Source organism: Syngnathoides biaculeatus, chromosome 6 (genome assembly GCF_019802595.1).
Source record: "Syngnathoides biaculeatus isolate LvHL_M chromosome 6, ASM1980259v1, whole genome shotgun sequence".
NCBI lineage: Eukaryota > Metazoa > Chordata > Actinopteri > Syngnathiformes > Syngnathidae > Syngnathoides > Syngnathoides biaculeatus.
The window spans coordinates 11,663,522-11,680,720 of record NC_084645.1 but is presented as its reverse complement, the minus strand read 5'-3'; the positions used below and the strand labels follow the sequence as shown (position 1 = coordinate 11,680,720).

Below are 17,199 nucleotides of genomic sequence, written 5' to 3'. Positions count from 1 at the left end.
AGTTATCCAGTTTAAAATGTTATACTAGTGTAACTATTTCAATTACTTTCTCAACGTCACCTTGGATTTGTAGTTTAAATGAATACATAAATGGGACCCTTGGACGTTTCCTCTAAATAGTGGATTAAAACCATTGTTCAGTGTTTTAGGGTTAAGCCCTTCCACAACAGCTGACAACATTTTTCAGTGCCCAATGCAAGGAAGAAAAAGCAAATCACGGATTGGTCAGCACATCCACAGAAGAACACACTGGCTCTAGTACCTGGGATGCACTTGTCATTCAAAAGGTACTGTATATGTCATCATCATTATTTTGGAAATAAGACATATTACTTCTTTGCACAAATAATACACTGGTTTAAAAAAAATATGGTGCAATGTAGACACAAACCAAAATTCAAATGAAGTTGAAAACAGAATACAATGATTTGCAAATCATGTTCAACCTATATTTAAAGGTCCACTGTCATGAAATGCATGATTTTTAGTATGTTATTAATGAAAAAAAAAACGGCAGCAGGTATGGACCCAGCTGTTTTTTCACCACAAAACATGATTTTGATGTATATGGCTTTTTGTACCTCCCGCCATGAAAATCCTCTTGAGGGATTTGTTTTCGAGAAGAAGCAGGAAGTGACATACAGGGCAGTAGGACACTCAAGCAGTTTTGTCTGTTTATACTAATTTTACCTGCTGCAAGGTAGCTCGTTGTTCCTTCGTGTTAGCCAAAATGCCGGCTCGTTGTATTGCTGGATATTACTCAAACACTCGGAAGGATGGATTCCCTTTTCATACTTTTCCAAAAGACCCGGTTCGTCATGAAAAATGGATTGCACAGATGATGAAAAGGACGAGAGCTTCGTGGGTTCCAAATGACAGCTAGGTGTGTATACAGCTACTAAAAAAACAATAGTTTGGGGAGATGGGACATAATCCTCTCATAACGTAACAAAAGATCCGCGTACGTAAGTCAGGCTTGCTAAATATGTTGATGTGCGTGTCAGACGGCTTCCGCGCAGCAGCCGCGGAAGGACGGCCCCTGCAGGCCTTCTGGATCGCTGCCGGCCTTGCCGCATAGAGGTGGATCGGACGGGGAGGCTGGTTGGCCGCAGCGTTGTAGTCGCTCATGGGCTACGTTGTTTTTATCACCACCGTGTGGAGGTGGATCAGATAGGGAGGCGGTTTGGCCGCTGCGGCGTCGTCGTTGGGCGGTGTTGTTTTTATCACCGCCGCGGGGAGGTGGTTTCACCGTGATCCGCATATCATCTAAATATAAACAATAATATAAAGCTTGAAACGATAGGGTAATATTGCCCCGGTCACTTCATTCGGTTGTGAGATCTTCTCTTTGAAAAGAGCTTCCGTGTCAGAAATGGCACAGCGTGTTTTCAATGGCGAATGTCCCAGTGTGACATCACGGACAGAAGATGCAGCCAATATGGCGACCAGTTGGATGTCGAATGAGACTTCCGCACTTTGCGCATGGATGACGCGCTCTCCGCTCATATTTATTTTTTCGTACAGACATTGAAGTCAATAACATTATATGTATTTTTCATTACAATATCTGTTTTAGAATTTTTTATAGGGATGACACATGTGCTTTAATTGAATACTCTACAGAGACAAGATATTAAATGTTCAAAGTGATAAACAAGTCCTTTTAGCAAATCATGAACTTTGAATTTTACAGCTCCAACACGTTTAAAAAAAACTTGGAAAGCTGGCGAACAAGACTGAGAAAGTTGAGGAAGGCACATCAATCACCATGTTTGGTACATCCCATGGGTGTAAAAGCTAATTGGGAACAGATAGGTGCCACAACTAGTTATAAAATGATCTTCCCTCAATTGCTCAGTCATCCAAAAGAAAAGGTGGGGCAAGATTCACCTCTTTGTGAAAAAGTGAGTCAGAAAATAGTCGAACGTCTTAATCGCAATGTTCTGCAATGTACAACTGCAAAAAAATGTGTGATTTCATCATCTACAGTCTATAATATTCTCACAAGATTCAGCAAAACTGGAGAAATCATTGCAGGTCAGCGGCAAGGCTTAAAACCAACAATGACTACACGCGACCTTCAATCCTTCAGTTGGCACTGCATCAAAAACCAAAATCAGTGTGTAAAGGATGTCACCACATGGGGTCAGGAACTCTTCAGAAAACTAGTGCAAAGCAAAAGCCATTTAACAAGAACACGGAAATTCTGCCAGCTTCTCTGGGCCCAAACTCATGCACAGTGGAAAACTGTTCTGTGATTTGACAAGTTCACATTTTAAATTGTGTTTGGAAATTGTGGCGGTCAAGCCAAAGAACTGTCTGGACTTTTATGGACACAAGGCTCAAAAGCTAGGATCTGTGATGGTATGGCGCTGTGTTATTCTCAATGGCATGGGTAATTTACACATCTGTGAAGATCAATTAATGCAAAAAGGTACATAATGAGTTTACAAAAACATATTATGCCATCTAAGCAACCTAATTTTCATGGACACCCCTGCTTATTTCAGCAAGACTGCCAAATGCATATGCACCTTTTACAACAGCGTGGTTTCGTTGTAATGTAAGTTAGTGTGGGTACTAGAGTCCAGACCTGTCTCCCATTGAAAATGTTTGTCACATTATGAAATGTAAAATATGACAACAGAGACCTCGGACTGTTAAACAGCTAAAGCACTAAAACAAGCAAGAATGGGAAAGAACAATTATCGTCCTCAGTTCCCAAATGTTTATTGAATGTTGTTGAAAGAAAAGGTGATGTAAACATGACCCTGTCCCAGCTTTTTCAGAACGTGTGACAGCCATAATATTCCAAGTTAATGATTATTTGCAAAAAACAATACAGGTTTTCAGTTTGAACAACATTAAAGGTCGACTGACATCCCTGTAACATTTTAAAATAAATATTATGAAAACTACACATAATATCATTAACTTGAATGTCTATACAAAAAAAATAATGATCCGAGAGCGTGTCATTCATGTACAAAGTTGTAGAGGTCTTTTACAGTCATTTACAGATGTCACACTGGGACAGTCGCCATTAAGAAGACGCTGTGCCACCTGCTATGGGAGACGAACAACAGAGATTTTCAAATTTTTTAGACGCCCCTTGTGACACGGAAGCTTTTTTCAAAGAAGAGAACATCACACAATCGAGTGCAGTGAGCGGGGCAATATCACCCTATCCTTTTGAGCTATATTTAGATGATATGCAGATCACTTTTAACTAACAACAGCTGTATGCATGACAGTATGTAGCGTACTCAGGAGGGCCCATGCCAGGTGAAGTAACTACTTCAGGGGTGCCCAGACACCGTTGGCCGATGGGGGGGAGAGCTCCTTTCTCTTCCTGCACAGTGCCAAACCACCTCCCTGCCCGATCCACCTCCCCGGCAGCGATGAACAACGCCGACCCTGGCAGCGGCGGTGATGAACAAAGACGGCCACGGCGGCGGAAGCAATGAACAACGCCGCCCATGCATGTCGACACATTAAGCACCCCTGACTCACGTACTTTATTATTTTGACGCAGATTTTTTTTACATTCTGAGAGGCTTACGTCGTCCCCCCCCCCCCTCCGATTATTTTTTTTAATAGATCTATACACACCTACCTGTCATTTGGAACCCACAAAGCTCTCCTCCTTTGCACCTGTGCAATCCATTTTTCACAACGAACCGAGTCTTTTGGAAAAGTATGAAGAGTGAATCCATTCTCCCAGGTGTTCGAGCAATAGCCAGCAATACGAGCCGGCATTTTGGCTAACACGCAGGAAAAAACAGCTACTTTCCCGCTGTTAAAACTGACATAAGCACACAACCCGGCCAGTGTGGGCGTCTGTAAATAGCATCACTTCCTGCTTCTTCTCTAAAACAAATACCTCGAGAGGATTTTCATGGCAGTAGATGCAAAAATCCATATACAATAACATCATGACGTGTGGTAAAAAAAAACAAAACGGATGGCTCCATTCCGGCTGCCTCATTTATGTCTCTGTCTCCCCAAATTGTACAGACCTTTCTCTCCTTCTTTACTGTCCAACCTGGTATACATGTCATTGTATGCCTCTTGTTTGGCCTTTGCCCACCTCTCCCTTCCCCTCCATGTATTCTTTTCTCCTCTCAGGTGTCCCACTTTTTCTTAGCTGACCTCTTTCCTTGTATGATTTCCTGTAGTGCGAGGTTCCACTACCAAGTTTACATCGCCCTTTTCCTACCAGAAAATACGTTCTCCTGCTACTCTCTCCTGCTTGTCTCTTTGATCACCTTAAACTGTAGTGGTCAAGTCTTATGGAGTATTCTTCTGCCCACCAAGAGCATGTCTCATCTTTTCTCAAAAAGACATAAAACACTCTTCCTTTCTCAGCTTCCACCACGTGGTTTTCTGCTCTACCTTTGTCTTCTTAATCTCTCTCCCCACCATCAGTCATCCTACACACCACCATCCTATGTTGTTGAGCTACACTCTCCCCGACAACGACCTTACAATCAGTAACCTCTGTCAGATGACAAAATCCAGCTGTGTGCTTCTACCTCTGCCCTTGTAGGTCACCCTATGTTCCTGCCTCTTCTGGAAAAAAGTGTTCACTACAACCATTTCCATCCTTTTTACAAAGTTCACCACCATCCATCCCTCCAAACTCCTTTCCTGGATACCAAACCTATCCATCACTTCTTCATCACCAACTTTTCCTTCACCAATGGACATCCATTACAATTTCAACCAGTCATGACACTCTCTCCGTCTGGGATGCTCAGAAATACTTTTCCCAGCTCCTTCCAGAATTTCTCTTTCACCTCTTGTTCACCTGCTAAACGTGGGGCATAACCACTAATGACATTGAAAAAACACCCTCATTTTCAACTTTCAGCCTCATCACTTGATCTGACCCTCTTTTCACCTCCCAGATATTCTTAGCTAACCTTTCCTTTTAAATAACCCCTTCTACATTTCACTTCCCATCTAAACCATGCTAAAACAATTTGAACCCTGAGCTTAAGCTTCTAGCCTTACTGCCTTTCCACCAGCTGTTAAAATACTGAATGCTAAAGTAAAAAGAGAAAAGGAAAATGTTGCTTGGTCATTGAGCAAAATCCTGATGAAATCTTCAGTTACTGAATTAATTTCTTTGTCGTGTAAAAACTGCACATTTTTGCAACATTTTTCACATGGAAATCATAGACACCATGGGTTCAAATTTCAACAAATGTTATGATGACAATGTTGACAGAAAATTCTCACTCTCTGGCTGTTTGGTAGACAGTACTGCTCGCTCTCTGTTAGGGTAGCGGGAAACTGATCAAAACTATCCAGAATGCAGGGAAGAAAAAAAAAAGTTTTAAAATGTGAGAAAGCAAGGTCACTTTATTGCTATGTTTGGTTTGTCCCTTAAGGTGTTGCACCAGTCAGACAGTCGCATGCTTTGTTTGGACGTAATGACAATGAATGAAAATGAAATATTCTCTTTTACATTTTAAAGTATGTTCCATATTATCTTGAAATTAAAGGCTTAAGTTTGCCTTTAATGAATAAACTATTTCTATTTAACTTTTTTTTGTCAACATACCTTATGTAAATCATTGATGGAGGGGTGCGCCACATGAAATATCCTTACATTAGCTTGTGCTGGCCTTAGTAGTAGTTAAAGCACTGTGTATCAGTTAATGGGAAAAGTGAGCCTAGCCCAGTTGGTACCCAAACTTTTTTTTTTTTTTTTTACAACGCTCTCCTTTTGAAGATTAAATTATTTAACCCCCCCCAACACACACACAGTTTTTTCTTCATAAATACACATAGGCTTAGCCCCTCCGAGTGGCCGTGCTCCCCAGTTTGAAAACCACTGACCAAGCCAATGTTTGTCTTTGTCATGAACAGGGCTCGAGGGTGGACCCAAATGCACGACTCCGACGCCGCATACTGGAACACCTGGGTGAGTGCGCAGATGAATGACGTCCAAGAACGACAAGTTACTGAGTTACGACTCTATTCAGCCGTTGCCCATGCCTCCGCCCTTCCCCTCATGTGGGAAATGACAAACGCGATCCTGGAGCGGTCTGTGGGAAAGGCGGACGCCTGCAGTTCAAAATGGAGATCGCACTGAGCGAGGAAAGGCTTGACGTTCCCCGAGTCACCTGAGAATCGTTCTGGTCGGGAGAGCGGGGTAACACTGCCATAGGGGAGCTCCGTGGCGAGTGGTCCGGGCGGAACCGGTGGTACCGGTGGAGTGGCCACCGTTGGCGTGGCAACCACGCTAGCCTGGGAGGCTAGCCACGGCTCCAAATCTCATGGAGCCTCTTGTTGGTTACCTGGAGAGCAGCCTCCTGCTCCACCAGGCGTCTGCCCTGGACTTGCAGGGAGCGTCGGATAGCCTCTGAGTCGGCTGGGTCCATGTTTTGGCCAGATCGTTCTGTCATGAACGGGGCTCGAGGGTGGACCCAAATGCACGACTCCAGAGACAAGCAGACAGTACAGAGGAAACCTTTATTAGGTCCAAGGTCAGGGATCAGGCAGACAGTCCAAACAAGCAGAAGTAACAGTGAGGATGGGCTGCGTGAAAGTCCCTGATGAGGGAGCGGTCCACGACGAAACGGGAGGGGATCCAGGAGCGCTCCTCCGGTCCATATCCCTCCCAGTCCACCAGGTACTGGACCCCCCTTCCCATGCGGCGGGAAGACAGCAGCCGGCGCACAGTATACACCAACCCACCGTCGACCATGCGGGGGGGCGGGGGGGACTTGAGCGGAGGAGCCAGCGACGACGTGCGATTCGGGCGAAGTCTGCTGACGTGGAACGTAGGGTGCACCCTCATCGACCTAGGCAGTTTCAGTGAGACGGCGACCGGGTTAATGATCTTGGTAATTGGGAACGGTCCTACGAACCTGGGAGCAAGCTTGCGGGATTCCGTTTGCAGCTTTGGTGGAGAGCCACACTCGCTGTCCCACCCTGAGTTCTGGTGCAGCCCTTCTCTTGCGGTCCGCTGCGGACTTGTAGGCGCTGCTCATGCGCAGCAGTTTCCTCCGAACTGCTTCCCAGGCTCGTTTGCAGATTCGTACCACGGCCAGGGCCGACGGGACCGCAGAGTCTGTTGCCAATGGAGGAAACAGAGACGGAGGATAGCCATGCACGACGTAGAGTGGAGCCATACCTGTTGAGGTGGAGGGTAGAGAATTGTGGGCATACTCTACCCACTTGATGTGCTGGCTCCACGTGCTCTGGTCCCTGGATACCAGGCATCGAAGTCCGGTCTCCAACTCCTGATTTACCCTCTCCGTCTGGCCATTAGACTCCGGGTGATGACCCAATGTCAGACTAGCTGAAGCACCGATGAGCTTGCAGAATTCCTTCCAGAAGCGGGCGCTGAGTTGCGGACCCCTGTCCGAAACGATGTCCTGGGGTAGCCCGTGGTAACGGACGACCTCGTCTAACACCAGCTGGGCTGTCTGCTTGGCCAACCGGATCCTCGGAAGCGGCACAAAGTAGACCATCCTGGAGAAACGGTCCACTACAGACAGCACCACTGTGTTCCCTTGGGAGGGCGGCAGGCCGGTGACGAAGTCCAGCGCGATGTGTGACCACAGACGGAAGGGGGTGGACAGGGGTCACAACTCACCAACAGGCCGTAGGCGGGAAGTCTTATTGGCCGCACACACCGGGCAGGCGTTGACGAACTCCCTCACGTCCTTGCTGAGGTTGGGCCACCAGAACCTTTGTTCGACCACTGAACGCGTTTTTGCCATACCCAGGTGGCAGACCGTTTTGTTGGAATGGGCCCAGTTGACAACGTCTCCCCGCAGAGATGGAACGACGAAAAGGCGACCCGACGGACAATCCGCGGGCGGCGGTGTCTCTCCCAGGGCCTCCTTCACCCGCGACTCGACCGCCCAGGTGAAGCCGGACATGAAGCACGCCTCTGGCAGGATAGGAGCGGCCTCTGATTCCGTGCGCTCCCCCTCGTGGATTTGTGAGAGTGCATCCGGCTTGCCGTTCTTGGAGCCTGGGCGGAAGGACAGAGTAAAGTTGAAGCAGGCGAAGAACAGGGCCCACCTGGCCTGGCAGGCGTTGAGCCGCTTAGCGGTCTTCAGGTACTCCAAGTTCTTGTGGTCAGTGAAGACCACGAACGGCACTGGCGAGCCCTCTCGCCAGTGCCGCCACTCCTCCAACGCCGTCTTGACCACCAGCAGTTCTTGATCTCCTACGTCATAGTTCCTCTCTGCCAGGGTCAGCTTCCTAGACAGGAACGCGCACGGGTGGATCCTTCCGTCCTTGGGACTCCTCTGAGACAAGATGGCTCCGATTCCCGAATTAGATGCGTCAACCTCCACCATAAACTGGCAATCTGGGTCCGGAACAATGAGGACGGGCGCGGCGGTGAAACTTGCCTTAAGCCTGTTGAAGGCCTCCTGGCAGGTCGTGGACCACACGAAGACATTGTGTGGTAAGGTGAGCGCGTGCAGAGGAGCGGCCACGAAGCTGAAGTTCCTTATGAACTTCCTGTAGAAATTAGCGAATCCTAAGAACCTCTGTACGTCCTTCCTGCTGGCGGGGGTAGGCCAACGCAGCATCGCGTCAACCTTCCCAGGATCCATACGTATCTCCTCCTCTGCCAAGACGAAACCCAGGAAGGACACGGTCGCTCAGTGGAACTCACACTTGTCCATATTTATGAACAGCTGGTGCTGCAACAGACGCCGGAGCACCTCCCTGACCTGTTGGATGTGAGAGTTCAGGTCTGATGAAAAGATTAGAATATCGTCGAGATACACAAATACGTTCGTGTTCAGAAATTCCCCAAGAGAGTCATTAATGAAGTTTTGGCCGGGGCATTTGTCAGTCCAAAAGGCATCACAAGATACTCATAGTGCCCTGTGGGGGTGTTGAACGCCGTCTTCCACTCGTCTCCTTCCCGAATCCGCACCAGATGGTAAGCACTGCGCAATCCGAACTTGGTGAAGATCCAGGCTCCCTGAAGGAGTTCAAATGCTGTAGCGATCAGCGGCAAGGGGTACCGGTTCTTGACTGTGATGTCGTTCAGTCCTCGGTAGTCAACGCAGGGTCGCAGCGTGGAGTCCTTCTTCTTGACAAAAAAAAAAAAAAAAACGCATTGGCTGGTGAGGATGAGGGGCGAATGAGTGCGGCTGCCAGCGATTCCTCGATGTAGTCCCTCATGGCTTGATGCTCTGGTCCTGTTAACAACAACAGTTTCCCTCTGGGAGGAGAGGTGCCTGGCAGGAGTTCAATCGCGCAGTCGTATGACCGATGTGGCGGCAGAGACTTTGCCTTAGATTCAGAGAAGACCTCCCGGAGGTCATGGCAGCAGGAGGGCTCCGCGGTCAGCTCCGGGGAGGTACTAGGTTCTGTTAGCCGAACCGGCGCGACTTGGATCCCCTTGTTTTCCTGGACAGCGAAACAGCAACTGCGACAGTCCTCTCCCCAAGTCTTGATCTGACCCGTGGCCCAATCTATGTGCGGGTTATGTTCTTTGAGCCAAGGGCTGCTCAGGATGATGTCGCTACTACTACTTGAAGACATGAAAGCTAATACGCTCCGAGTGAGTGTCCGGAAAGCTCATACGGAGAGTCTGAGTGCGATGTGTAACCCGACAAAGGAACTTGCTGTTGGCAGCATAGGCGTTACAAAGCCGTTGCGTGGGGAAAGTTGCTGCCCCCAGCTCCTCCACCACGCGGGGATTTATCAGGTTTGCTTCTGACATGGAATCTATGAAAGCAGTCACAGTGCATGAACGGGAGTCTGTTCCCAAGGTGAGGTGAAGAAGTGACCTCCCTGACTCCGCCGCGGTATACCGCACACTCACCGGAGTAGAGATCCTGATGTCGTGGTGCTTTGGTCGAATCGGGCAGTGGGCGATCAAGTGTCCTAGACGCCCGCAGTAAAAACAGCGACCCTCCCGTCGCCGGCCCATCGAGACCCTCCACCTGAATGGGTTCAGCCGTGTAAGCGGCGTGGACGACCGGGCGGCAGCCAGACTGGACCCCTCCCTCTCTCCCTCAGTCATCGCGGCTAGTTGACCCTGCATTACAAGTCCCTGGTCAACCTTGAGGGCCAACGCAATGAGTGCGTCCAGCGAAGGAGGGAGATCCACAGCGATGAGGAGACCCCGGATTTGGGAGGAAAGCCCCTGGAAAAAGGTGTCGTGCAGGGCATCCTCGTTCCATCGACTCTTGGCGGCGCAGATCCGGAACTCGATCACGTAGTCCGAGACGCAACGATGGCCCTGGCGAAGTGTCAAGAGGCAGGCCGCCGCTTTACGCTCCGGCGCCGCATACTGGAACACCTGGGTGAGTGTGCAGATGAATGACGTCCAAGAACGACAAGTTACTGAGTTATGACTCCATTCAGCCGTTGCCCATGCCTCCGCCCTTCCCGTCATGTGGGAAATGAGAAACGCGATCCTGGAGCGGTCTGTGGGAAAGGCGGACGCCTGCAATTCAAAATGGAGATCGCACTGAGCGAGGAAAGGCTTGACGTTCCCCGAGTCGGCTGAGAATCGTTACGAGGGTGGTCAGTGGACAGGCGTGGGTCGGTACACGGAGAGTAGAAGTCAGGCAAACGGGAGTGCGGGAACGTGGCATCAAGGACGAAGATCTGGCGGAGGACAAGTCGTCCCCCAGTTCCTATATATACTGGGAGGCATCAGCCGGGACAAGGTGCAGGTGTGCGCTGACTAATTGGGTGGCCACGCCCAGCCTGGGCAGGAAGCTAGGAGCATGACAGTCTTAAAGTGATTGACATGATTGCCATGATTAGATGGTAATTTGGTGTCTTTCTCATCTAATTTTTTGTTAAAATAATGTGCTTTAGGTCAAGATGTATGGAGGGATCCTTGCATCCACACTAAGCCGAAGGGTGTGGGCAGGGTTGTCAAACTCATTTTTCTCACGGGCCATATTGTAGTTAGGACTTTCCTCGGAGGCCCGCTACGACTCAGAACACCATTTACATGAAAGATTACTTCATGCACTGTGACTGCATACAGTATACACAACACAATTGTGTACAACCACTAAATCAGAAGCCTATAAAAACGTTTTTTTTCAATGATTGCATTTGTTTTCAAAGAGCTATTGGTATCTAAATAGTATTACACTCAAACACCATCCATTATCTGAACAGACAGCAGTTCCTGATGGGCATGCCAATATATACCAGGATCCTCACTATAAAATGTAATTAGGGACTCCTCTCTTATCCTAATTTCCAATTCACTTCATGTAATTACTGTGATGCAGTCACATGCTTCTGAAACATCGATGAAACACACTCAATTGAATTCTTTATCCTGTTTTGGTTCACCATTTTCCTAAGGCATGAATATACGTCTGTACTGTTGAGGCTTGAGGCCATTCTGATCGTTTGTAGACTAGATTCTTTTAACCTGAGATAGAGCATTTTCTCTCAAACTTTGGACATTACACCATTATCAGTATGCTGTCAGCCTGTATTATCAAGGCTGCACAATTTATCAGCTTTATCCTTGTACAGGACTTGCATCAAAGATTCTGTAAAGTGAATTCAGAGATTTGTTTCTAAATATGTGCTCTTTGGTGGAAGATAATTGGTAACAATATGAAAAGACTGAGAATTATGTCATACTTAGATAAATAATTAATCTTCCATAGGAAATCCATCTTTAACAAAAAAAAAAAAATCTCATACAACCAAGTCTAGCAAAGAATTCAGTCAACTGAGATGAACTCTCACCTCGCACAGTTTTTTTCTGTGTACATCTGAGCGTTGAGCTCTCTGGTACCATTATTAGACACTGAAAAATCCTGTATGTGGCAGCTTTGCACAACGTGCGCTCCACCTCCTATTTGTCATGACTGGGAGAGTAAGTGGGGAAATTTTTTTCTGCAGTTTGTGTGTTATGCTACACTTGCACTTGGGCATTTCGTGAGAAGCAGAAGAGGATGTTTGGTCACCTCAGGTTACTCTGCAAAATGCAATTGTGCAGTTAGCTAGCTAACAAAGAGTAAACCCCAAAATGCACTTTAGTGTCATATAATTTGCTGGTGTGGCAGCTTTAGCATGCCTCATTGCCAGCCATGAACACACACACGTCACACAGAGAAAGGTTGAATAATACAGGGAGGGGGGGAGGGGCAAATCTGAATTCAGTGTCAGCCTTGAGTATGTGCATGTCATGTAGAGAAAGGGGGAAAAGTGAGCAGGCCTGACATTTTTTAAAAAAATCACACTTCCCCCAGTTTATAGACATGAATGCAACTCACTAACACAAGGCAACGAACTGGCAAATGCCAGTAACCAAACTCCAAACTGAAATACATGGTCTAATTAGAGTCCAAATAGAAGACAGTCGTGACAGGTAACAGGTGTCAGAGGTGACACCGCCCAGAGCAGTGGCCAGACCAAGCCCCTCTTGGCAGTGGCCAGGCCTTGCTCATGATAACCTAGATTTTTTTCAATATAAATACCAATATTTAAATAAATGATCCCTGGTTTTACACAAACCTGTATTCATTAACTATGATTGGGGAAAAAATGTAGAACAGGGAGTCATCTCCTCCGTACATGGAAGCGTATTGCGGCCACGTGTTAACCTCCGTAATCCTCTCTGTAACAGACTTCCTTTTTTTTTTTTTTTTTTTTTTTTTAATAAAAGGGCAAAGTTTACAAAAAAGTGGTGAGGCCGGCCATGATGTACGGATTAGAGACGGTGGCACTGAAGAAACAACAGGAAGCAGAACTGGAGGTAGCAGAAATGAACATGTTGAGGTTCTTGCTCGGAGTGAGCAGGTTGGATAGGATTAGAAATGAGCTCATTAGAGGGACAGTCAAAGTTGGATGTTTTGGAGACAAAATCGAGAGAGCAGACTTCAATTGTTTGTACATGTTCAGAGGCGACAGAGTGAGTAGATCGGTGGAAGGGTGCTGAGAATGGAGCTGCCAGGCAAAAGAGCAAGAAGAAGACCAAAGAGAAGGTTGGTGGATGTGGTGAGGGAAGACATGAGGGCAGTTGGGGTTAGAGAGGAAGATGCAGGAGATAGGCTAAGATGGAAAAAGATGACACGCTGTGGCGACCCCTACCGGGACAAACTGAAAGGAAAAGAAGAAGAAGAAGATTGTTCTCAAATGAGTCAACTTGGCATTATAAATACTTCTTGGTTATTTATTGAACAATAATTCCTACCTGAAATGAAATGATCGCTACACAGGCGTTTGTATTTCGTTGGGCACCATCCCTCCTGTTTAATTGCCGAAATCCATTGATCTTTTCTCGTCTTTTCAGCTGGTATTCTATAGAATGATATCTTTGAAGAACTGTGTCGTCTATTGTGACAACCAACTAGGTTTAACCACCAATATGACGCCGTGCAAACTGTGATGTCACATGCACGAGCTCTATATGTAGTTGAAACTTCTTGACCTTATACACCAGCGATGGGCTCTGCCAGAGAGGGAACGTTCCACGTGCCTAGAGCCAGCTTCTGTCCGGGGATTGGATAGTCAAAGAAGTTAACTCTTCAGCATCCCTCCTGGAAGCCATCACCTTAACGTGTTGGAGGGGTTTGTCTGTCCCAAAGATCCGAACAGCTAAGTTGCCTGGGGCTTCACGCCCCTGCAAGGATCGGTCACCCATGACTAACACTTAGTTGAGGGGCCGGAAAAAAAGCGCAGTTGTTTGTGAGACTCCTGTGATGAAAGACTTAAATGGATCGAGGTTTCCCTTGTGGGTCACCTGGGCCCCTCTCTGGAGCCAGGCCTGGATGTGGTGCTCGAGGACAAGTGCCTGGTGGCCGGACCTGTACCCAAGGACCTGGCAGGACACAGACCAAAATGGTAAATTGGGTTACCCTTCCCATGGGCTCACCACCACGGGTGCAGTACAAGCAGAAGGCTTTCAGTGGATATATTTTGACAGCTCAAAATTAGTTATGTGTAGGCAAAAAGATGATACATGGAGCAAGACATCAATTTCGAGTGTAATTTACTGTATGTGATATGTGGCCTGCGGACCAGACTTTGCTCACCCCTTATGCAACGGCTCTATTAATTCCTCACAGATAGTTTGACTGCATTAATTTGGATCAATTTGCCATTACCATTATTTTCATAAAAATTCACTGACTCAGGTCATTATTGTAATAGTTTGGATGGATATCTAAACCTTTGCAATGCTACACAACGGTGCATTATTTTGAAAATATTTGTGCATTTCTCAGATTTATATTTCCTGACAGCAAGTGTATCTATGTAATGGCTCCATCAGGTGTTTTAGACAAAACAAAGGGTGAATTAGACTTAACAGGCTTAGAGAGGGATGTAAAACAGTCCTTCAAATTGACCTTTTTTTTGTTTTTGCTCTGCAGGCTGAAGATTGGAGGATGGTGCAGAGCTCCTCCTCTTGACATATGGATGCAGACAAAGGCTTTACGCTTCAGGCCTGACATGAGATGTCATTGGGATATTAGCAGTTGACCAGCGACCACCTCACCAGAACTTTGTTTGTTTAAAAAAAAAAAAATAGGAACATGTTGGGAATTCATAGGCTGCATTGCTCAACTGGTGAGTTTTGTATGTCTATCAAGAATTTCGCCTGATATTTAACCCAACGTCAGATGGATTGTAGTCACACAGATCTGCAAAATTCGATCTTATTGTGCTGTAGTTTTTCCATTGGATGAGAATAAGTGCTAATTTTTTTGTGGCAAGATTATGGCATACATAAATGAATGCCAGTCTCAGTTCATTGTAGACTTTATTCAGTCTAACATCAAGAAAATGTTAGTAGGTTAAGCCCTTTCAATGACATTAGTTTATTTTTCTTTCTTATTTGATTTTATGAGACATAAAGCCTGTTATTTGAATGCTAGTTAATTTTTTTTATTTTAACCAGTTCACACTGAGGCATTATCAAACCGTATATTATTACCCCCGTTTACACTCAAATGTGCTGGACAAAGTATCAAGTGTTTGACTTTTTTTTATATATGCATTTTCAAGGAAACAAGGTAGAAAAAGCAGGTCAAACGTCCAATCCTACAATTTTACTCATTTTAGGTCGCACCAAAGGGTCAAAAAGTTTTACTTTTGCAGTGTAATAATTGTGATTTGACTGCCTTTCAGAGAACATTTGATCCTTTGTTAAAATTAGCACCACTTGATTTAAAAAAAGCAATGTTTGTGTTGAAACCAATTGTGAATATGTATCTTTGGTGAGAAATACTGAATGTTTACGATACAAATACACACGCTACAGTATAATCTGTTTAAAACAATGCTTGATTTGGTGTACCTAACAGTCATTCCATTCCGCCCCACCTCACCAAACTCTTCTAAAAATGTCCATTGTTCACCTCACACAGGAGCAGATGAAGCAGAACTTAATTGAGTCCCATGTGTTCACAGAAAGAACAGACAGTATCAGCCACGTTGTGGGGGGTGGGGTGGGGGGGGCTACTGCTCCCACCAGCTCAAGCTTTTAGCAGTAGTTTCCTATGCCTGATATAAAGTTACAATGTTCTAAGTTCAATTTTATGAATAGGTCTAAAGGCATTGGCGCTAGATTGTTATTCAAAAGTGGACTACAACTTCACCCATGGTGAACATTACTTTGACTTACACTCTTTTTTTGTCCTTTGTATTTCAGTGGAATGGGGCCTGCAATATTACCTTGCAGCTTTACTGATCATGATCACCTGGTCTGGCCCAGTCTCACCCCTGTATGCCCCTCCAGTGACAGCGGGTCTCCGCTCGGCTTTCTCTGCAATACGCACTAGTAGCATAGTAGGGGGCAAGCAGAGTGCCGTGACTTTTAACAAGCTTTCGGTCAATATTGGAAGGGATTTCAATCCAGACACGGGTTACTTTCGGTGCCGTGTCCCAGGAGTGTACTACTTCTCCTTCTCAATGGGGAAATTTCCAAAGAAAATGCTGTCTGTCATTTTGGTGAAGAATGGGCAGGAGGTGCATGCCATGGCATATGATGACTACCGTAAAAAGGGCAGGAAAGTTGAAAGCCAGAGCATCATGATCACATTGGAGGAAATGGACACAGTGTGGTTGCTGTTGCAGCAGAGTTCTCAGTACGCTTTATACAGCAATGCCGGCCCTTACATCACCTTCTCTGGTTACCTCGTCTATCCTGAGACCTCTTCAAGCAGATATATCAGCAACCACCTGACTCCTCACCCAAACTGTCCCCCTGAGGCTGAATCCTGGGTCAGACATCAACCATCGGAGCAGCCGCGATCGGCCTTTTCTGTGGCACGGACGTCTACGTTCATTGGTCAGAGTCGAAAGCCGCAGCACAAGTTGCCGCTGACCTTCGATGTAGAACTAGTCAACATTGGGGGGCATTTTAACAAATCTTCTGGCAGGTTCACATGCTACTTCCCGGGGGCTTATTATTTTGCATTCACGGTGGGGAAACACCCTCGCAAGGCTGTTTCTGTGAAGCTGATGACTGGTGAGGGTGTGGTGCAGGCCATGGTATTTGACGAGGACACGTCAAAGCGACGGGAGATGCAGAGTCAGAGCTTGATGCTGTCTCTTCGCCAGGGTGACACTGTGTGGCTTTACAGTCAGCACGATAATCGCTATGCAGTGTACAGCAACCAAGGGAGGTACACCACCTTCTCAGGCTTCTTGGTGTATCCTGAAGCCAACCCACACTCACAGACTCACAAATAAGGGCAGAAGTCAATAAATGGCAGCATTGCTGTTTATTTTCATTTTTAGGACAACTGTGTAAAAGTAGTTAAAAGTATTTTGCTATTTTGTTGTTATTTGCAATGGCGGTCTACAGTATCTAAATCTATGAGGTGTCAAAATTCATGAGCAGACATTTCCACGAGGTGGTGCTGTGACATAATTAATTCAAAAGTTGAAATTCACTGGTCAAATGTTTCGCTTCCTAAAATACCATGTACATGGAGAATATGAGACAGTTTGATTGATACTGCATGTAATAGGAAGTTTTAGATAAAACAGTATTAAAGCATGAGGCTAATCGTGTAAATTTTGTATAATGATCTTGTGAATTGGACTACATGGGTCCTTTATGAGCTAAGCTATTACTGTACTGTATTACTTAATATTGATATGTTTAGGTTTGATGTCTTTAATAAAAAAATTAAATATATTTGAAATAAAAAAGTTAACTAACATTCATCATTTCTTGACAATCCATTACAGTACGGATTTCAGAATCATGGT

The 17,199-nt window shown here is 46.0% G+C and overlaps 1 protein-coding gene across 3 annotated transcripts; it reads left to right on the top strand.

Moving 5' to 3' along the window:
- Nucleotides 1–147: 147 nt before the first annotated feature.
- On the top strand, nucleotides 148–17,040 carry c1qtnf13 (C1q and TNF related 13). Of its 3 annotated transcripts, XM_061822395.1 has the most exons (4): nucleotides 151–287; nucleotides 5,878–5,932; nucleotides 14,352–14,547; nucleotides 15,632–17,040. In XM_061822395.1, the coding sequence occupies exons 3-4, from the start codon at nucleotides 14,514–14,516 to the stop codon at nucleotides 16,672–16,674; spliced, it is 1,077 nt and encodes a 358-aa protein (XP_061678379.1). In that variant the 5' UTR covers nucleotides 151–287; nucleotides 5,878–5,932; nucleotides 14,352–14,513; the 3' UTR covers nucleotides 16,675–17,040. The 3 variants fall into 3 exon arrangements, with proteins under 3 accessions (XP_061678380.1, XP_061678379.1, XP_061678381.1); XM_061822396.1 differs by lacking the exon at nucleotides 5,878–5,932 and having other exon boundaries at nucleotides 148–287; XM_061822397.1 differs by lacking the exons at nucleotides 151–287; nucleotides 5,878–5,932 and adding an exon at nucleotides 10,278–10,298.
- Nucleotides 17,041–17,199: the final 159 nt, after the last annotated feature.

Coding starts and splice junctions, on each gene's coding strand:
- c1qtnf13 (XM_061822396.1), top strand. CDS start 14,514: ATGTTGGGAATTCATAGGCTGCATTGCTCAACTG. Junction 14,548..15,631: donor TAGGCTGCATTGCTCAACTG/GTGAGTTTTGTA, acceptor TTTGTATTTCAG/TGGAATGGGGCCTGCAATAT.